The sequence below is a fragment of the Protopterus annectens genome, chromosome 5.part0, assembly GCF_019279795.1.
Source record: "Protopterus annectens isolate FY-2018-M chromosome 5.part0, PAN1.0, whole genome shotgun sequence".
Taxonomy (NCBI): Eukaryota; Metazoa; Chordata; order Ceratodontiformes; family Protopteridae; genus Protopterus; species Protopterus annectens.
In genome coordinates this window covers 458,458,989-458,481,414 of record NC_056735.1, presented here as the reverse complement: position 1 = coordinate 458,481,414, position 22,426 = coordinate 458,458,989, and the positions used below count along the sequence as shown (strand labels likewise).

The following is a 22,426-nucleotide window of genomic DNA, read 5'->3' as shown; positions in this document are numbered from 1 at the left end:
TTTAACTAAAGCCTGTTGGTAGGAAGAGGCAAGAATACAATTAAATAAATAACCTGAGAAAAGTAATACCTTTTGCTCCATCTGTTATGCCTACCCAGCCATCCCTTAACATACCCATTTTGTGACGCAAATGGATACTTCTGCTCATCACTGCAGGAAGTAGAATGCCTTGTTTTTTATTAATCACCTTCAGACACAGTCAGACCATGCCCACTGAATCAATATTTGAACAAAACTGGATGTGCTGAAGTGGTGACTTGAAAAATTCCCGTATTCAAGTTTGTAATGTTTTCCTGATTTCTTTATCTGATTTTCTGATTGGTTTTCAGTTTTCCAGAAAAATGGAAACATGGGTATGTGCAGCCCTGCATGTTTCATTTGATTGGGGGCACAATTCTTTTGATGATATTGGTGATACCTGACCCCATTAATTCTATTTAAGGCCCAGTTACTGCTGTGGCATCCTGATTCTGTTAATCTTGCTATGACCTTCTAACTTCCTTTTGTGTGCGTCTTCTGATCCAGTTATAGGTTCATAGCTTCATACTAGGCTATCTGCCCTGGGGCAATTATAAGCCTAGCCCGATTCAGTATGGCTTACGCCACCCCTTGATTTGAGTATACTGTGCCCTTTTTAAGGTTTAGTTTACTGTGCCTCTGTCTAATAGTGACACGGGAATAATCCCTGGGACAAACCTACGATCCCCCATCCACTTATCGAGATTCTTCTTGAAGAGATTCAGTGAGGTGCTGTGCCTCACATGAATTGGAATTCTATTCCAGAGCGAAGGGAGCCTCTGGGTTATGAACCTGTCCCTCCAGCAAGTTCTAGCTGGAGTTTTTTTAACCGAGCAGCATATGGCATCTGTTTGAGACCCTTGATCCTCTTGGTGAGATACTTTTGGGGTCTTTCTAATTGCTGCAGGTGTCGGGTAAGGTACATCCCAAAAGGGGCATTGTATTCTATGATGGGCCTGATGAGGGATGAATAAAGGGGCACGATTACCTCTCTTGATCTAGATGTGAAACCCTTCGTGATGAGGTGGGCTATGTAGAAGGTCTTTCTAACCACTTTGGCAATGTGGTTTTCAAAGGAGAGATTGCTATCAATTTGGGTCCCCAGGTCCCTAATAACTTTCTCTGTACTTATTGGGTTTCCACCTATGTGGTAATTTGTGGGCACATTGTTTTTGCCAAAGGGTATGACTATACATTTTTTGGCATTTAGCTTTAAACCATGGCGCTGGCACCAGTTATCTGTCTCTGTGACACCTTTTTGAAGGATGTTTGTGTCAGCTGGAGAGTTGATTATGGCACCCAGTTTGCAGTCGTCTGCGAACTTGGTGAGCCATAGTTCTCCCACGTTTGCCTGTATCTCGGAAAAGTATATACCGAACAAGAGTGGTCCCAGGACAGAACCCTGTGGGATGCCACTTGTGACCGGTTTCGAGTCTGACATGGCTCCAGCAACTCTCACTCTGTGGGTTCTGTCTTTGAGCCAGTTTGCGACCCATCTTGTGACATAGGGGTTTATATTTAAGCTGGATAGCTTATCTATGATGCCCGAGTGGGGTATTGTGTCAAATGCCTTTGCAAGGTCCAGATAGGCTGTGTGGACTACCTTCCCTTCATCTGTGGCTTTGGTGACTGTTTCAAAGAAGTCAACCAGGTTCAAAAGGCAGGATCTGCCCTTGACAAAGCCGAACTGGGTAGGATCTAGTGTCTGTAGGTCCCCAATGTCTTTGTTTATGAGCTCCATGATGATCCTCTCCATAGCCTTGCAGACTAAGCTAGTCAGGCTTATGGGGTGATAGTTTCCAGGGTCCGTAGAGGCTCCACCTTTGTGGAGTGGGACCACTGTTGCTGTACGCCATTCTGTGGGCACATATCCTGTAGTGAGGCTGAGATTGTATAGCTGTTTTATTTGAGGGATTAGTTCCTCTTGTAGTTCATGTAGGACGCAACCTGGGACGCCATCTGGTCCCATGGAAGCAGTGTTTTTTGCTTTGGAGGGGGCAGCCTTCACCTGAGCATCTGAGATGTTTGGGAGGCAGCCCTCTGCCGGGATAGATACTTGCTCTTTTGGTGGGATTTGCACTGAACCTGTCTGCCAGGATATTGGCGATGTCTGTGGGTTCAGTGTATTTTTTGTCATTTAGAATCAACTCAGAACAAGTCTGGGAGTTGCATCCCAGGTTTCTAACATAACTGAAAAAGCCTTATGATTGTATTGGGTGTCCTGTGCAAATTTTCTCTCGAAGCTGGCCTTGGAGGATTTTATGAGGGATCGTAATTTTTTGCTAGTACTGATCAGAGATGCCTTCCCTATTAGGGATTTTGCTCTATCATGTAGTAGCTTCCTCCTTCTGTTGTACAGTTTATTTATGGCAGGGGTCCACCAGACTGGACGCCTGCCTTTGGATGATTGGGTCTTGGTTTTGTTTGGGATAGCATGGTCCATGCATTCCTGGAGATGTCCGTAGAATGCATTTATATAGGATTCTGCAGTTTGGGCTGTAGTTTCCACTGGCCCTGGGGCCTTGAAGGATTCCACTTCTGTTTTGAGAAGTGAGAAGTTCGCTTTTGAGAAGTTTTTCATGTCCGGACCTTTCTGACTGTGCCCCCCCCACACACACACACACACATTTCACTTCCTTCTCTTAAGACTCTTTCTTGATTACACTAGAATCTCCAGTTTTCATAATTCTGCTGGGGGGACACAATGATTTTGTTAGTTCTGGTCCCTAATTCTTGTATCTCATGAGGTGGGGCCTGACTTCTTCTGCTACATCTATGCTGATTCCTTTAATTATGTTGTGTTCCCATGGCTTTGCTAATTCGTAGGGGTCCCCAAAACTGGAAAGCTGTCTCTATTAGCCCTTCACATAGTAACAGGAAACAATACTTTAAAAGCTGTTCTACAGTAGTTTACATAGTTAATTGATTATATTAAACATATTTATTTTGTTTGTATAAATATGAAAGCAAATGTTTTTTTCCAGAAAGGAGAAAAGGTTGAGACATGATTTTGGCTGTTTTGTCTGCCAAAGTATCAAGACAGGATTGTTTACTTTAAATTTGTGAGCTTATTTTATTATATATTGACTGCTGAGAACATATCGTTTTTTGGCAGGAGAAAGTTATGCATGGCATACTAGTTCACTGTATCCTTTATTTTTTTTACTAACATTTATATAGTAATATTTCTATTGCTCTATTTTAATTAAAATTTGAGAATATATATATATATATATATATATATATATATATATATATATATATATATGTTAATTTTGATTGCTTACATTTAAAAGGGTATATATGAGGACCACAGTCATGTACCAGCTGATTAAACCATCCTTGGCTTGTACGTGAATGGGTCCATGAATGGTTGTTGTCTGAAATGGTCAGTCGTAGGTTCATAGGTGAATACTAGGCAAACTTCCCTGAAGGGACATTTTAAGCCTAGCCAACATCCCAAGGTCAGAATCGAACCCTGTGTCTGTGAGCCAAAGACCTTAACCATTATACCAAACCCATGTTCAAAAGTAGTTGCTGTTCATAGACAAGTACTAGACTAGCTGCCCTTGTGGGCCATTTTAAGCATAGCTATAATTTCCCTTTCAGTGGTGAGAATGAAACCCTATACCTTGTGTCATTGAGGTAAACACCTTAACCATTATACGTTTATACCATCTTCAAAATGTGAAGATGAAGTGTGTGAAAGGTAATGGCATGAATGCTGATATAAGAAGACCATGGGATTGATTAGGTGGACCTTATTACAAGGTATGGGTATGGATGATGATGCAGTGACTGTGCCTTCTGTGTGCTGACTATCTTGGTGTGGCAAATAAATTTTTAACAAAAATGCAACCACGTTAGTCTATTTGTATGTTATATAACTGTGTGTGAGTCACCTAAAGTAAGCAAACTCATATACCCAGAAATGGAAGAAGGGGTAAAATGAAGCTAGAGGGAGAGACAAGATTGTGATAGAGAGGATAGTGGTGATAGGTAGGTTAGTTAACCAAGAGAGGGTAGCTATGGATGGGGCACTGAGGGAGAGGGCTTTTCCAGCTACAGGATACATAATCCCTGCTGGGGGGAGGGGCCCTAGGAATGGAATTTGCTGGGGAACATTGTTAACACTGGCCTGACATCTTGTATGTAGTCCTTGTAAATGGTGAGGAAGTGTTTTTCTAAAGAATATACAATAGTTTAAAGATCATCCGGTGAAATTTTTGATTTTCAACCTGAGACTAGGCTATTGCTGTAAGATAGATTTCTTTCAGCTTAGCTCATCAACGGACATCACAAGGCACTGTCAAAGATAGCTGTATATACGACAACATTATTGAAAAATATGCATCACAGATTTGTAAGGAAAGAATGGATATGTCATGAGATTTATTTATAATTACACAGTGTGAACCTTGCATGTAGCTTTTGTGTTGTAATCAGCAAGCTGTTTTGTGTCGTGAGGGTAAAAAATAAAACAAATCAGTTCATTTCACAGTCATTCCTTCATGTACATTTCAGGTATGTAATACTGCACAACGGTTAAAAAAATAAAGTTTTTTTATTTTTATAAACTTAAGATTTTTGACACTTTTGACGACTTTTTTTTTTTTTACTCTTTGTCTTTTACATTATAGGCAACAATGTAGGTAACCTCTTCCACATGGCAGACGACTTGGGCCGAGCAATGGAGTCTCTTGTAACGGTGATGACGGATGATGAAACATTAGACTAGCAGGATATGTTTTATAACAGAGTCAGAGCTCAAGCATGTTTTTTATAATGTTCCTAAACTAAGAGGGTTGGACTGTAACAGTTTACAAGAAAAAATAAAAGAAATTTATCTATATTTTTGTGAAGGGTAGTGGTACTATACTGTAGATTTCAGTAGTTTCCTAAGTCTGTTATTGTTTTGTTAACAATGGCAGGTTTTACTCTTCTATGCAATTGTACAAAAAGAGAAAACTATGTGTAAAATCTTGTTAGATTAATAACTTGCCATTTCTTTATATGGAACGCATTTCAGATTGTTTAAAAAATTTGTAACTATTATAAAGAGAGATTGTAAACTAAAGGGTGCTTTATAATAATATGAGAATTTATTGTTTATAAAAATTCCCCCAAAAAAGGAAAAAAAAAAAAACATCTATCAGATAGTGCATTTGTTTTGCAGCATTATAGCTCTGTAGATGTGTAAGGAAAATATTCATGTTACGTGTTATTTTTCTTGCTTATCAAAGAAACTCCGTTTTCTACTATGGTACCAAAATTACTCATCCATTCATTGTTCATCGCTGTCAGATTTTTGACTGGGGCTGGTTAAGAATTTATAAATATATATAAATATATATATATATTTACTTTACTATATAAAAAAGATTCTTAAAACTCCTAACCATCTCCTAGTAAAAGGACAGTTGGTTTTTATTTTTGTTTAGCCTAGGCAATACACTACATTTCTAGAAAAATGCTTTTTTTCCAAAGTATCTTAAATTAAAAAAATAATGTTTTGGCAATAACACTACATAATCTGAGGAGCACACAAAGATAGAAGTCAGTATTCAGAGCTATGCTAGGTGTTTACTGATTCATAATTTCATTATTTATAGCAGTATCATCTGTTTTTTATGTTTATTTTTACTGTCTGAATGGGGTCACAAGTATTTGCGTACATTAAGCTGAGTTCCTTGGTTAAATGACTCTTTCCATTGAGATGCATAATTCCTTATTAAGAGGTGCATTTTCAACCTGTATAGATAAACTGCTGCAAATTTTAAAAGAATGGTTAAGAGTATCTGCACTAGAATGACACAAGCAATGAATGCCAATACAAGGGACCTCATTATGTTGTCACATTAATAATCTTCAGTCTCATCATCAAAATAGTAGTTTGATTTATTACAGAATTAACTGTAAAGTCACACAAACTGTGTCAGATAAGGGGCCTAGGTTGATTGGTCAGCAGAAAACATCCATGTCATTGCCTTTTTTTTTAGTAGTTTTAATTATGTGTACTAGAACTATTTAGAATGTTAATTGCATGGCTGAAAGAGTTCAGCACATATGAACTGTGGTCAACATTTTGGAGGACTGCTCCTTATTAGAGACAACTGGTTTGAAAAGGTAACATTAAATTAGGCTGATCGTGCTGTTTCTACCTCACTTTAGCTCTGTGGTGTCCTTGACCAATATGCTTGTTATGGATTGTAGTGAAACACTGTTTTTCATTGTGCAGATAAAACACTAACATTTTTAGGTTGCCTACATCTGCAGGTGACTTACTATGAAGCAGCCCTGATGATTTTTTTTCTTATTTTTCTGTTTGGAGTTTAAGGCATGTGTGTGTGGATGTGTAAAATGTCAAAAAGATTAAGGTACAAGAACGGGGTTTCTGGTTGACTTTCAAGCTAGATTCTTAAAATCAAGACACAGTTTTATTGCACGGTTCTTTTATAAATTATGTTTACCATATAGGGCTTTTTGTTTTGTTTGAGTGAATCATTCATAAAAAAATAAAGTTCTAAAGCTTTACTGCTGCTTTAAACATTACTTGGAAACATGTCGTGCAAGGTGTAACCATAAAGTATTAAAATGTAATGCTGAACCAGTATAATTGAGTAAAGAAATGTCACCATGGCATGTTATGTCATTCAAATCCAGTATTGGTTAACTATTCGGGTATATTATGTTTAACACCAACATTGTAATACATACTAATTTTTTATAAAAAAAAATGTTTTCTGCATTTTTCACTACATATCAAACTTCACCAAATATATGCCTTACTATTAAATTATATATTGCTTTACTGTGTATATCAATAAAGCACGCAGTTATGTTAGTTACAGAGTTGTTGTTATTTATTTTATTTTTACAACTGAAGTACCGTATTTTGGGTAAAATGAAGTTGAAAATATTCATGGAAGTTTGAATTAACAGTATGCATATAGAAGTATAATTACAGAGCTAAGAAACAAGGTAACAGCTTGCTTTTTTTCTGTTCTTGGAATCTGAAGCATTTGACACAAAGTTAAAAATTCAGTGTGAACATACTTTCATAAATGTTCTGTTAGCTGTGATCCTGCATGAGGGAGTGAGAAATGACACCTTCCACTTGGTATTATGCTTTACAGTAAGGTTACTACTCTGGGTGAGAGTAAATGTTACGACAGTATTATCCTTAAGTTTATCTTTCTTTCTTTAACTGAAGGATATGCTTTCTACATTTTAAGCATGTCAGACTCTGTAGTGGCAACACATTGTAAACCATAACTTATTTAGAATGAAACTACTTTGAAACTTATATCTATGCTAAGCAACCCATACTGAAACAGAGAGATTGTGACTAATTTAGGCAACTTAATGTGTATTAATGTTTTTCCTTGTTAGTAGCAGTCCAGATAGAACATCTAAACAAAACATTAGGTATTACTGTGTATGTGCGTGTGTGTGCATGCATGTGTTTGTGTGTTTTGCCTTCAGCTCACATTAAGTAGTCCTTATTTTCATGTTAACAGTGTATAACAGTGGTGGTGAAATTGGTGAAAAAGAGTTACATTTACAGTTTGGTTAATCCATATTTCCCCCATGAGTGCACTATGATGGTGCTTAAAAATGTATGTTTGCAGTCTGGTTAATTCCTGTGATTTATCAATCTTGTGCTAGCCTTCATGCATTTAGCTAGGTTACAAGTATATATTGCCTGACGGCTTGGAAAAATCCCATGCATAAAACATGCAGGATAAGTAACTAGATGGTATTTTAAGGGAACCATCTGTTTTGAGTTTAAGTGTTTGCAAAGGTTTCCTGAATCTTCTCACATGACTCTTAAACCTTACTGTAGTCTCCTGTTGGTAGGGTAAACCCTTTTGTCCCATATCACTTTCCCAACACCAGGGTTAAGGGATGTGTGCACCCTATTGCCGCTCCACCTCTTTTAGCCCACTTGTACTGCTTGCCGTTCTTCTTTATAGTTATCATATCACTCAGATTCAATGCTAGAAAGCACAGCCTTTCAAAATGGAATAAATCTCTCTGGTGAAAATCTCATATTAATAAACTGTATAACAGCAGAAGTCAAATAACAAACATTTATAAAAAATCCCCATACCCTTACCTCAACATCACAGTCAAGTATGCCATCAGGGAACCTAAGAGCACTATTAGAAAATGTAAAGCAGAATACAAGCCTAAGGTCACTACAGCTACCAAAGAAAATTACAAGTCATTCCCCAGTTATGTCAGGAAATTAGGGAATAATGTCTAACAGTGCACTGAGCTCATCCATAATAATATCACATAGTGTAATCCCAGGTATATCACAAGTACAATAGCAGATACATTTAGTGCTAACTTTAACTCACCTACCCACATTGTTGTACCCACTGTCTCTGAAAATTTAGATTCTCCCTGTAATCACACTGGAACAAGTCTTGCACTCCATGCCAAAGGCGAAAAAATGTCAAATATCTCTGTAACAAGTCAAAGTTTCTTTTACTGTGTACGTGGTGAGACCTGAACTTCATGTACTGGCAAGAGTACTGTGCTGTGATGTAAATCAGAATTAAAATGCAGTAAAGTCTTTTGGAGAGGAGAATAACATAGTTTTTGTACCTGTGTTTCAATGGAACTGCCTGTTTTTTAATGAACTGCTTTTGAAGAAATGACGTACGACCACACGGCCTTTTAAGTGCAGATAAGAATTCCAGTGTTTATAAGACTTTTTTGTTAACTCGGGCATTATATTTGGCTTCCACTTGTGAGTTAGTTGACTACTGCTCAGAAAGGAGAATGAAAGTAGTGCCTAGAATTTGAGTGCATATTTATCATATACAGACGTGATTGAAAGTACTACTAACTAAATAGTAGCAAACAAGGGAAAAGAAACAATAATTTTTGCAGGGCATGATATGCAAAAGTTTTGAACTTCCCAGAAAAAAGGCTTTCCACAGTCCACCAGTAATTATCACCAATATCACAATGTAGATTTCTGCAATCCATGTGCAACCAGCAAAAGTCCTCAATGAAATCCATAGTCCAAGTCGTCATGTTTTCAACATAATGTTATATTACAGCAAAGCTGTGGTATGCCAATCAAAAAGAGGTAGAAAATACAGACAAATTATCCCTCATCAACAAATAGTGTATTATAGTGACAAATTAAGTGCTATTCCCTTTAAAAAATCAAAAGTCTAATGCATTCTCGTATGTTCTAATACCCTGTTACGGTATTTGCCTTTTTTGACACATTTCCTACTTTCAGGTGATAGTGGAAGAACTACAAAGAGCCATAAGCAATGTTCATCCACTGTGAATTGTTTTGCATGATTATAAGTATGACAGAATGTAAGTCAACAAGTGACCTACCTAACACACAATACAAATGCTAGACAAATGCCAGACCTCTGTAGGGTTTTATGTTCATAACAATTTATCCTTATTAAAGCCAAATCACTCCATAAAGTCATGGAAGCAATGGTGAAAATCATGTCACTGTTGGAAATTGTGGTAAGAACTTCCTTATCCATAAACAAGCTCTTGATTCTTCAAAACCATTTGGAATGTCACAGATATCCAAACTATATTGTTCTTTGAAAGGGCAAATGAGAAATGGACTGATGTCCCTTGTATAAGTGACATCCAGGCAGGAAGGCATTCACCCAGCCAGAAGGAATAAGGAGGAAGAGCTCTGCAACTCAGGCTGGCTGTCAAACCTTCTATGGCAGAAGTTTCCAAGAGTGATTACTGCTGCAGTTAACATATTTGAATATCTACAAGTATGTTAAGTTCCTAATGTAGCTGTACTTTCTCTATCAGATCTGGAGGATGGAAATGTAGGGAACTCTTCTTTAATTCTTCAACACTAGGAGCTTCATTGGTTATTGCCCTCCCTCTACATTTATCTACCAACTTGTGACATGTCCAGTAATCTCTTGCATTCATCTCTGTTCCAGGTATGTATAAATATCCATCTGTGGCAGCTTTATCCCTTGATGCCTGTGACTTGACTGTTCTACAGGCTTAATCAGTTGCTGAAGATATGTAACTAGAAACAGAAGCCTGTACAGTTGCCATTGTTATTGTTTAAATCATGCATAATATCAGCAACTTATGTAAGCAAATGAGGAGTCCAGCATCCTACCACATGCCTTTGGGGGCTCAGTCCACACTCAACATTGTATACTATATCACAGTGTAAAATGAAATATAACAAATATGACAATTACTTTGTTATGGAGACACTACACAATTACACAGCTCTCTATGACATAAATAACTGTTTACTTCAATGTTCATTAATCCCACTATATTAGAGACTTGACCAGTTGCAAAAGTAACACTATGAATGGAACCTCAAAATGTATACAGACTAAGTACCTAATACACCAAAAGTAAGTAAATATCATAAATACTTCACCAGACAAGGGAACATTTCAGATGTCCTTCAAGGATGCATCTGCAGTCCTAACATATGGGTTGTCCTGCCTCAGGCAGCCCTTCGGTCGGCCGGATTCCAAAGTCTGGGTCTGGCCTCGGCTGATGTCGCACTTCACCCGACGTCATAGCTGCTGTGGTATAAAGGCATCAGCCGACGCCATTTTCCTCAGTCTTTCTTGCTGCGCGGTGCCCGAAGCAGAAGCTGTTCGCAAGTGCCGGTCGGTCAGATCTAGAGATTTCTACTACCGAAGACTTCTAAAAAGCTAAGTACCCCATTGGGGACTCTTTCTTGCCTCAGCCGATGTCAGACAAAGTAAATAATTGTTTAACTTGTGGGAAACAAATACCTCATAAGGATTTCCACTCTTACTGCCTTCCTTGTTTAGGCCCAGACCACGACATATCAGCTTGTTTAGCCTGTGCTTCCTTCAACCGACAGACGCTTAGACGTCGGTCGGAGTTTGCAGAGGAGTTTTTTGGTCCCGCTTTTGCATACAAAATGCCATCGGAGACTCCGACTACACAATTAGCTAAAAAGCACAAGGAAAAGGACCGACACTCGCGGTCCACGGTTTCGGCTGAAACCACGGTTAGGCCAACCGCGAGTGTCTCGGTTTCGGCTGAAACCGAGTCCTCGGTTCTTCCTTCGGCCGAAAGCAGGCCTCCAATAGCCGAGGCTTCACAGAGCATGGTTGAATCGGCTACTGAAATTGCCCCTACAGAAGCAAGCACCCAGGATTTGTCAGATACTGTTCCTTTAGACATATCTACCCCTGCACGCGGGGCTGCTAGACCCCCTGCATCTATGTCTATCAAGGCTTTTTCCAGGGCTAAAGCAGCTAAATCTTCTAAGGCCTTACCTGCTAAAACTCCCTCACACAGGCCTACATCTAGTTCTCAAATGCTCAGCCTGGCTGAGGATCTCATTTCTTTGATCAGGGGATCCCAACCTTACCCAGACAGGGCCTCTCAACCCCCTCCAGATAAGAGGCCTAGGACTGAACCCCCGGAACCTGTTTCTACAGACTATTCCTCGGATGACTCAGATATCTCAGACCCTCAGGAAGGCCCATATTCTCCTTATGAGGATTCTGATGCAGAAGACTCCATTCCTTCTGCCTCTCCTCCTGAAGAATTTTCTTTTGGGGAAACCTTACATGCTATGAGGGAACACCTTCAATGGCAGGGCCAGGATTTTTCAGATTCAATGAAAAGGCTAAGAACTTTCTTACACTTACCACAGCATAGGCCTTTAGCCATTCCTCCAGTACTAACAGTTGTTGATGATGCATATAATGATGCCTGTACTGCCTCTGATTCTCTTCCTCCGGCCCCTGCCAAGCCTGACAGATATTACAGGGTCCCGGACACACACTACCATTTGTATAAGGCTCCTGTTGCAGATCCTGAAACCATTTCACAGGGCCCTAAAGCTGTGGCAGCTGCCTCTGCCAAAAATCCTCTCCCCTCTGAAAGGGAATCTAGAGCATTAGAGAGATGGGGTAAAAAGGTTTATACTTCTGCTACTCTTTCGCCAGGGCCTTAAACTGTGAATTTCACATGATTCAGTACCAGGAATTTTTGTTAGACCAGCTAAATAAAAACTGTCCTCTCCTGAACCTATAGACCGCAAGTCCCTTCAGGATTTGGTACATAACTCTCAGCAGGTCAGTAACCATTTCTTAAAATGTGGCTATGATGCACTGGAGGCTTCCTTTAGATCAGCTATGACTGGAACAGTGATTCAAGGCATGCCTGGTTAAAAGAACAATCCTTACCAGACCATGTTAAGTCAAAACTCCTAGATGCTCCTATGGAGAAACAAAGTTTGTTTGGCTCCCCTGCACAGGAGGTTCTAAAGAAGGTGGAGGAAAAAGCAAAATCTGTCCAAACAGTCAAGGATTTCTTACAGGTCCAACCTCCGAGGTTTAGCAGAAATTGGCCTTCGAAGAATTGGTCCTTTCCAGACACCTCCAGAGCACAGAGAGGCAGAAATAGAGGCCCAAGAGGCAGAGGTCAATCCAGGGGTGCCTACAGGGGACGTCAGTGGCAAGCTACCAACCAGAGAAGTACTGCCACAGATTCAACTACAACCACTTCCACAGGACAGACACAATGACTTGGCTCTGATTCCGCCTACCAGGGAACAACTGGAAGCACCCTTGGGCGGAAAACTAGCCTTATTTTCCCACAACTGGCATTACATTACAGGAGACAAATGGACTTTACAAACAATAGACAAAGGCTACAGGTTTCACTTCCACACTCTACCAAAAAAGAGAGGAATGCCAAACCTACCACCAAGCCAAAAAAACAGACGCTCTAAGACAAATCAACAACTTACTAAGGATGAGAGCTATAGAAAAGGTACCACCTATGGAACAAGGCCAAGGATTTTACTCCAGGCTTTTCCTTGTACCAAGAAAAGAAAATCAATGGAGACCTATTCTCGACTTGCCGCTCTGAACACATACCTCATTGTTCCAAAATTCAAAATGCTGACCCTCCAGCAACTTCTTCCCATGCTGGGCAAGGAGTCTTGGCTGGTGACTCTAGATCTCAAGGAGGCATACCTGTACGTCCCTATATGACCAGATTGCAGAAGACACCTCAGATTTCTTGCAGGATCAGAGCATTATCAATTCTCAGCATTGCCCTTTGGCTTATCTACTGCGCCCAGAGTATTCACGAAATGCCTGGCATCAGTAATTGCTCATTGCAGGCTTCAGGGAATTCAAATTTACCCATACCTGGACGACTGCCTAATACAAGCGGACAACAAGGCAAAATTAACAAAAGATTTGGAAAAGGTCATACAACTGTTGCAAGCCTTGGGATACATAGTCAACATGCAAAAATCAAGACTAGTACCATCCCAAAGGATAACATTCTTGGGTGCAGAACTGGATACATCAACTCAGATGGCCTTTCTCACAGAAGAAAAACAAAAGCAACTACCAGTCTATTTCATGACATTAACAACACAAACTCAGCTTACTGCAAGGAAAGTCCTGCAAGCCCTGGGTTACATGGCATCCTGCATAATATTGATTCCGCATGCCAGGCTGCATATGAGAAAGTTGCAATGGTACCTAAGGAATGTATGGTCTCAACACAAGCACAGTCTAGAAGCCCAGATTCCAATAATTCCATGCCTGAAGCAAGAATTCCAGTGGTGGGCTCAGGCCTGTCAGTTGAACAGAGGACTGCCTTTCCACAAACCTCATCCAATCCAGACCATCACCACGGACGCCTCAGACCTAGGCTGGGGGGCACACATGGTGGACAAGTGCATACAAGGCCTATGGACCCAAGACCAGCTGAATCTACACATAAATCTAAAGGAGATGCTGGCAGTGAAACATGCAATCCAGGCATTCCGACCATTCCTTCAACAAGGTCACCTGCTGATAAGGACGGACAATACCACAGTCTCATGTGGTACATCAACAAACAGGGAGGTACACACTCATATCCTCTATGCCGGATGGCAATGGACCTGTGGAATGTGGCCCTGAATCTCAACATTCAACTTCAGGCCAGATTTGTACCAGGAAAAGAAAATTCACTAGCAGACACCTTAAGCAGAACTACCACGGATGCTCACGAATGGATGCTGCATCCAGATATCTTCAAAACCATAACAAAGAAATGGGGACTACCAGAGATAGACCTGTTCGCCTCCCCACACAACCACCAATTGAGGAAATTCTGCACAAGAGCATACCACCCACTTGCTTGGAGGGTGGACTCCCTTTCCTTCAGCTGGAAAAACCTGACAGCATATGCATTCCCACCTCTTCCTTTGATGTACAAAGTCCTACTGAAGATCAAAGAGGATCAGCCAAGGGTAATCCTGATAGCTCCAGACTGGCCGAGGCAACATTGGTACCCGTTGCTGAGAAGCATGTCTCGGACACACGCATGGCCTCTACCTCTATGTCCCTTACTTCTAACACAGAACAACTACAAGATCCTACATCCAAACTTGAAAACACTGCAGCTAGCTGCTTGGAATATTGCATAAAACAAAATAACCCAGATTTATCTCAGAGGGTTAAGGACATTATCCTGGAGGCTCGCAGACCCTCCACAAGGAAAACTTATTCAGCCAAATGGAAAAGATACCTCATTTGGAGTGCAGCAAAGGGAGAAAATGTCTCATTGGCAAACATAGCACACATCCTGGAATACTTAGCAGAACTGTTCCACAAAGGCCTGTCCTACTCCTCCATTAAGATTCATGCATCAGCAATTTCAGCAGAATACAACATGGATCCTCCTGTCTTCTTTCATCCTCTACTCAGACAGTTCTTGAGAGGAATCAAAAATGTAAAGCCTCCAAGGAAACCGCCTTTACCTACATGGGATCTCAACTTTGTGCTGGAAAAGTTAACACTTCCCCCTTTTGAACCAGCAGCAACAGCAGATTTACAGTTCTTGTCTTGGAAAACTGCTTTCCTGCTAGCAATCACTTCAGCAAGAAGGGTATCTGAATTACAGGCATTAATGGCAGTACAGCCCTTCCTTATCTTCCATCAGGATAGAGTGTCTCTGAGAACCAACCCTACCTTTATGCCAAAAGTGGTCTCCAGAGTATCATTGAACCAAGCGATTCATTTACCTACATTCTTCCCCAACCCACAGAACAGGGGGGAAAGACTGCTACATACCTTGGATGTGCACAGACAATTACGCTACTATCTGGACAGAACTAAGACCAACAGAAAAACTGACCAACTTCTGGTAGCATATGCAACAGGAATGCAAGGAAAAGCAATTTCAAAACAGACAATCTCAAAATGGATAGGAAATTGCATTCGATTTTGCTACTCTTCATGGAAAGACAACTCCTGAAAATATCAGACCTCATTCCACAAGAGCTATAGCCACCACTATAGCTTTCCTGCGAGGAGTGGCTACCAAAGACATTTTAGAAGCTGCTACTTGGAGCTCCGTGCATACATTTGCCAAGCATTATAACCTTCCTTTATACTCCAGATCCCGAGCAGATTTCGCAACTGCTGTGTTGCAAGGGATCTTGACTACACCATCTTTATCTTAGTGCCTCCTCCCCCAGTTTGGCTATGGTATTCTACCCATATGTTAGGACTGCAGATGCATCCTTGAAGGACATAGTGCAGTTTTGTACCTACCATAAATGTAGATGTCCGATAGGTATGCATCTGCAGTCAGGATTACCCACCCTCCTTCCCCTCTGTGGTATTCCTAGGGTACCTACCCCTCTTTTAGCTAGCTGGGGGAAATTATTATGGTGTATTTGTTTTGTATATATGTATATATATATATATATATAATTTTTGCTCTCTACTGTTTGGAATTTTTTGCATTTATCCAAATTTAGCCTTCCTAGAGGGCACCTGGCATCTGGGGCAAGAAACACTGAGGAAAATGGTGTTGGCTGATGCCTTTATACCACAGCAGCTATGACGTCGGGTGAAGTGCGACATCAGCCAAGGCCAGACCCAGACTTTGGAATCCGGCCGACCGAAGGGCTGCCTGAGGCAGGACAACCCATATGTTAGGACTGCAGATGCATACCTATCGGACATCTACATTTATGGTAGGTACAAAACTGTACTTTGTTGCATAAACAGAGAGGCTTAAACTCCATGTACTGACAAAGCAAAGTGCTATGAAAATCAGGATTGAAATGCAGTGCAGTCTCTGGAGTAGAATGGAATTTTCAATGTGTTTTATATCCATAGCTAACATTCCATAGCTTGAGTGTCTAAAGCATTAAAGTAAAATTCAATATTATGCTGTACTGAAATCCCTAAGAGTAGAATAGTAGTATTATATGGACTTTGCTGCACAATATCCTTTTGTTAATGACTGAATGTTTCATAACAAAATCTCAAAGGGGAGTGATGTATGGTCTTTTATACATAGGTTACAGATGCAAAAGCACATGCATTCACTGTCCTACTATTTTTAATTTTTCTTGGTTTCCAATATGATTGTTATGCTGAGCATTTGCTCAATAAGCAGAATATACTAATGGCATATAATACATCATTGATGAGTTCTCATTATTTTAAAAGTAAAATTGTATATGTTTCCCTAGGATTTTTTTTTTCATTTGCAAAATGGTGTGAAAGGAGGTACTGCTGAAAGTTTGTAAATAATTGTATGTCATTTGGGAATAGCAAACTGATTTATACAAGATACAAGATATTACAAATGTACTAGAACTGTATGTCATGTGCATATCAAATGGATGTGTACAGATGTTTGTGTTGAAAAGGTATTTGTAAAGTGCTTGTGTTTGAAATGCATCCACAATGTCCCTACTGTAGAGAACAGAAATGTACATGCAGTATTGTAACTGTTTAAAGGTATATGTTTTAACAGAGGAAACTGTGAGATAGGGGTTTAATCCCAGTCCAGCAAACTTTAAAATATATCTGAAATTAAATCACTTAATGGGCTAGGTCATAAAGATGCTTCCTCACAGGTTTCAATGCAGCCAGAGACACAATGTTTGTACTAGGAAGCTTTCTGTATTTTCTTTGGGGTGAACTAATTACTACTCTGGAAGTGTTGAGTTATGCAGTTGTTTTATGGCTTCCAGCACCTGCTACACATCTGAGCAAAAGCCCTTGTGTGTGTATTTGTACAGGTAGGTGCTAAACCCTGCCTGCTTTCAGCAGTGGGGGTTTGCATGGGAACTAGAAGTCAGATGATCAGAAGGCATGTCACTCTGCAAACTGTCTTAGAGGTAATGTTTTAGATATTATTTTGAGAAGTCTCTTAGTGAGACAGAGCATTCTGTATTCTGTCTTTGGCCTGACAACAAGAACCATTCACCACATCATCTGCCTTGCTCTATTAAGTAAGTTGGGAATACTGATTCTCTTATATTCAGTCAGGAATATAGTGAAGCTTAGTTTAGCTATTGTTTTTCTTTATTTGTCTGCATCTGTCCTTCAGTGTTATTTTAAATATTTCCTGTGATTGTGAACTCTGATGTCACTTTGGATAGATGTTTAGTATTGTTTTGTTCTTTTATTATTTATTATTAAATACATTTAAACCTTTCATTGTGGCTGATGTTTGCAGAGATATTTAAGTTTTGAGAGTATTTGCATATTTATTTGGTGACACTCCTCATAACCTTGCTCTTGGTCAAAGTAACATTTGTATTAATATTAATTCCATTCAGTATATTGGGTACCTTTGTAAGGGCTTTAAGGTAGCTGGCAGGAGTGTCTAGTGGCAGTGGTAACTACCTTATAGTCTGGGCAGAAGTGGGCATAGCTAGTAAACCTGTGTCAGCCTTTCCCAGGTGTGTGTGTGTGTGTGTGTGTGTGTGTGTGTGTGTGTGTGTGTGTGTGTGTGTGTGTGTGTGTGTGAGTCTGTGTGTGGAAATCAAATATCATAGAGTGTGTATGGCAGTTACTTGGGCATGGATACGAAGCACTGGTTGAACATAAGGGGTGCTGGAGGTCTTGACTTAGAGACTCAGCTGAGATCCCAACTCTATAGCTGTACCAGTGGGGAGCCTTTTTGAGGATCTGGAGCAAGAGGGAGAAACCAGCCTTAGACTGACATTCCCCATGTGCTTTTAAGGGAAATGGCGCTTGATTGTGCTTCATGCAGAGCTGCATCTGGAGATACTGAATGTGTACCTGTTACCTCTCAGTGGGTATTCCCCACAGATGCCTGTGGTGAGGAGTGAGGTTCTTTGATTACTGGCGCAGAGATGGAGGGTCATCCCATATTATATTGGTGGCAGTGGTGGGATAACCACATCACATATTGGTGAACAGTGGTGTGGATATTGAACTCCTGTAGCCTGTAAGCAGTGGTCACCACAGAAGGTGGTTGTACTCTCAAACAGCCACACAGTAGACATTTAGAGTTTCATATCACAATAGTTTATTTTTTGTTAGCTTAGGGAGAGCAGGCAAGGATGTCAGCAGAGGATTTTGGCAAAATGACAAGGAGTCATTTGGCTGAGATGTGCCAAGACAAAGGTTGGTGCATGCCAACCTGACTAAAGGGGAAATGATTGCAGCCTTAGTTACAGCTGCATCACATACCAGCAACCAGGAAGACAACCAGGTTGGCCTTGGAGATGTAAACTCACAGAAAAATGTACAGTTCAACTTTTCATCAGAGGACTTAAAAATCCATCTGGAGTTAGAGAGACTTGAATTGGTGGTCAAATGTTTGGAACTAGAATGAGCAGAGAGACTGCAGTGTTTGGATGCTGATGAAAAGGAGAAGCAGATGGAATTAGAATCAGCAGAGAAACTCAGACATCTGGAAGCCAAAGAAAATGAGAGGCAGAGGCAACAAGAAAAGGAAGTGGTGACTCTTTGCCAGGGTCATGGAGGTAATGGGGAAGGGAGTAACCCTACCCCAGAAGCAATAAAGGTCAGTAAACTTCTTCCTCAGTACCAAGAAGGTGATAATTATTGACAGTTTTATTCATATGTTTAAAAGACTATGCAAACAGTATAATGTTGACCGAGGGTTCTGGGTGCACTTTCTTACCCCCTTACTCCATGGTAAAGCTACTGCTGTTTCTAAATTGTCTGATAATGATTGCTTAAATTATAATACAGTTAAAATAGTTTATTGGAATGCTTTAAGTTAACACTTGAAGCTTATAGAAAAAGTTTTGTGAGCATAGATGCAAGGCAGATAAAAGTGTATGTAATTATATTGTTGAACTAAGCCCTTATTTTCATAGGTAGTTGAGTGTGTGTCAGTCCACCACTTTTGAAAAACTGGCGGACCTTTTGGTGAGGATACAAGCCCTTAGCACTTTGCCTGAAGACATGAGAATCTGGTTGGCAGACAGGGAATGCAACTCTGTAGATGAGTTGGAGAATAAAAGAGACCTATACCTAGCAAGCAGGGCATCACTGTACAGGAAAGGGATACCCAGTGCTGCACACGGATACAAGGGAACCCATGGTGGGCACCCTAAACCTCCCCAACAGAGTCCAACAATGACAGGTGAAGGCACTAGTTTAGGTACATGACCAGGATATAGGGTTAAATATTTTGAATGTAACCAGTAGGGGCATGTAGCATATAGATGGCCATGGAGGCAAGGTGGGGAACAAAAGGTGGGGGAGTCAGCAACTGGGAATAACAGAATGCCAGTGGTAAGTTGCCTGGAGACAAGGGTACCAAACTACCTCACAAGGTTATAGTTTTTCTTAGTACATTGGAAATAGGCCACTGCTAAAAGAGACACAACCTCTGACCTAACCATTGTGAAGTCTGCAATGGTTAATAAAGAGCACTACTTGCTTGGGCAGTCTAGTCCAGTAGGAATTTTAGGAGGGATACCGTTCAAAATACCTTTGGCTAGAGTTCACCTTAACTGGGAGGGTGGAAAAGGAAGGAAGCAAGTAGGTGTCTTTGAGGATATCCCTGCAGATGTCCTGATAGGGAATGATTTTGATAATGCAGTACCTTGTGTGCATGCAGTCAGACTTGTAGACAGGCATGTGGGTCTGGTAGCCTGGGGGAACTCAGATAGACAGCACACCCAAAGCCAGGACTGGTGATGTGGCTACTTTAGCAAGAGATCCTGCAGCAGTGAGACTCAAGGTGAGCCACAGCTGCTCGTGGATACTGATGTTCCTTTGGATAGAGTGACTGCAAGGGCACAGGTGAGTAGTATTACCCAGGCTGATAGTGAAGCACCGCTCAGAAGAGAACAGACTTCTGTGGAAGGGGAGCTGAGAAGGGTTATAAAGACAGATTTGAAACAGGCTCAGCTCACGGACCCTACATTACAAGACTTGAGGGAGGGAGCTAGGGAGGCACCTGATTCTCAAGGAAAAACGGATTCCGTGTACTGGAACAAAGGGTTACTGTATAGGTAGTGCCCAAAGCCTACCATCTGGTACTTCTAGCCATAGCCCATGACATTCTTTTGCAGGTCATATGGACATAAAGCATACCAAGAGATGTATTGTGCAGAAGTTTTATTGGCCTGAGATTGCAAGGGATGTAACAGGGTACTGCAGGACTTGTGGGCAGTGCCAAAAGTAGTCAAGGCAAGAGACAAGGTCATAGTTCCTTTGAAGCCTTTGCCTGTGGTAGAGGATCCATTTCAGAGGGTAGCTATGGATATTGTGTGCCCTCTGAGTACTGCAAGTTCCACAGGGAATAAGTATATCCTAGTGGTAATAGATTATGCTACTAGATACCCTGAGGAAGTGGTTCTGTCCCCCATTGAGGCAGAGAAGGTGGCAAAAGCTTTGCTGGAGATTTTCAGCATGATAGGTTCCCCTTGAGAAATACTGACTGACAAGAGTTGCCAATTTCATGTCAGACCTGCTGGCTTGTCTGTAGGAGCACTGCGGGGTGAAGCACATAAAGACCACCCCGTACCACTCCCAGACTAATGGCCTGATGGAGAGGTTAAATTCTACACTAAGGACCATGCTATGGGCATTTCCAGAAAAGTTTAAGAGAGAGTTGGACATATATTTACCCCATCTGCTATTTGCATACAGAGAGGTACCCATGGAATCTACAGGTTTTTCACCTTTTGAGTTGCAGTATGGGCATAGGGTGAGGAGACCTTTAGATTTAATTTGTGACGAGTGGGAGGGTGTGTGTGAATCCCACAAGGAGTCTATTATGGCACATGTCCTAAACTTCAGGACAAAACTCAGGGAACTCATAGGCTTGGCCCAGGAGAACCTGACAGAAACCTAACAGCAGAAAACGGTCTGGTATGACAGGAATGCTGGAGGCAGAGAGTATGCTGCAGGGCAGCAGGTTATGTTTCTCATTCCTGTCAGACACAATAAGCTGCAGGCTGCTTGGAAGGGACCCTTCAAAGTGGTAAGGAAGGTCAGTGCTGTTAGCTACATGGTAGAACTGTTAGGCAGGAGGCAGTGGCACAGACTTTACCATGTCAACACCATGAAACCTTACCATGATAGGGAGGCCCTGATGCTAAGTATTTGCAGTGGAAGGCAGGAAGAGTCTGAGGGAGATCTATGGCTGCACCAAGTCAGCCAGCAAACTCCCAAGTTACTATGGTGGAGCCTAGGGTTGCACACATATGATATGATATGTCAGTGCAACACTGTACTGGGGTCAGCAATACCAAGACAGCTGATATCTCAAGACAGGATATTGGGTAATGTATTCCCAGATAGGCTCATTCCTCTCAAGCAACATTGCTCAAGGGGCACTTGAAAAACTAGCTTGAGTCTTCAAAGGGGGAGGAGAGACGTGTGACAATAGAAGGTACTGCCAACACAGCTAGCTGGAATTTTGTAAGTAATTATATGTAATTTGTGAATATCAACCTGATTTATACAATATGCTTGTGTTACAAATGTATTAGAACTGTATGGCATGTGTATGTTAAACTGATTTGTCCAGACGTTTGTGCTGAAAAAGTATTTGTAAATTCCTTGTGTTTCAAATGCATCCACAGTGTGCTGTACTGGAGAGAACAGAAACGTGTATGCACTATTGTTAACTGTTTAAATGTATATGTTTTAACAGAGGAAACTGGGAGACAGGATGTTAATCTCAGTCCAGCAAACTTTAAAATATGTCTGAAATTAAATCACTTTATGGGCTCAGCCATAAAGATGCTATCTCACAGGTTTCAATACAGCCAGAGACACAAAAATCTGTACTAGGAAGCTTTCTGTGTTGTCTTTGGGGTGAACTAATTACTACAATGGAAGTGTGGAGGTATGCAATTGTTTTATGACTTCAACGCCTGCCACAGATCTGAGCTAAAGCCCTAGTATGTGTATTTTATAGGTAGGTGATGAATCCTGCCTGCTTCCAGCAATGGGGAGTTGCATGGGAACTAGAAGTCAGATGACCAGAAGTCATGTCATTTTGCAAGCTATTCCAGAAGTAATATTTTACATATTATTTTGAGAAGTCTCTTAGTGAGACAGACCATTCTGTATTCTGTCGTGGGACTAACATGAAGAAGGAC

At 40.8% G+C, this 22,426-nt stretch overlaps 1 protein-coding gene across 11 annotated transcripts in view; it reads left to right on the top strand.

Annotated features, from left to right (window-relative positions):
• DMD (dystrophin) overlaps window positions 1-6,866 on the top strand; it is a 9,298,038-nt gene extending 9,291,172 nt beyond the window's left edge. For 10 of the 11 annotated variants that reach the window (XM_044072398.1, XM_044072396.1, XM_044072400.1 and 7 more), the window contains one exon: window positions 4,659-6,866. In XM_044072398.1, the coding sequence (XP_043928333.1) occupies window positions 4,659-4,756 (98 nt within the window). In that variant the 3' untranslated portion in view covers window positions 4,757-6,866. The remainder of the gene's footprint in view (window positions 1-4,658) is intronic. The other variant, XM_044072399.1, reaches the window with a different exon arrangement.
• Window positions 6,867-22,426: the final 15,560 nt, after the last annotated feature.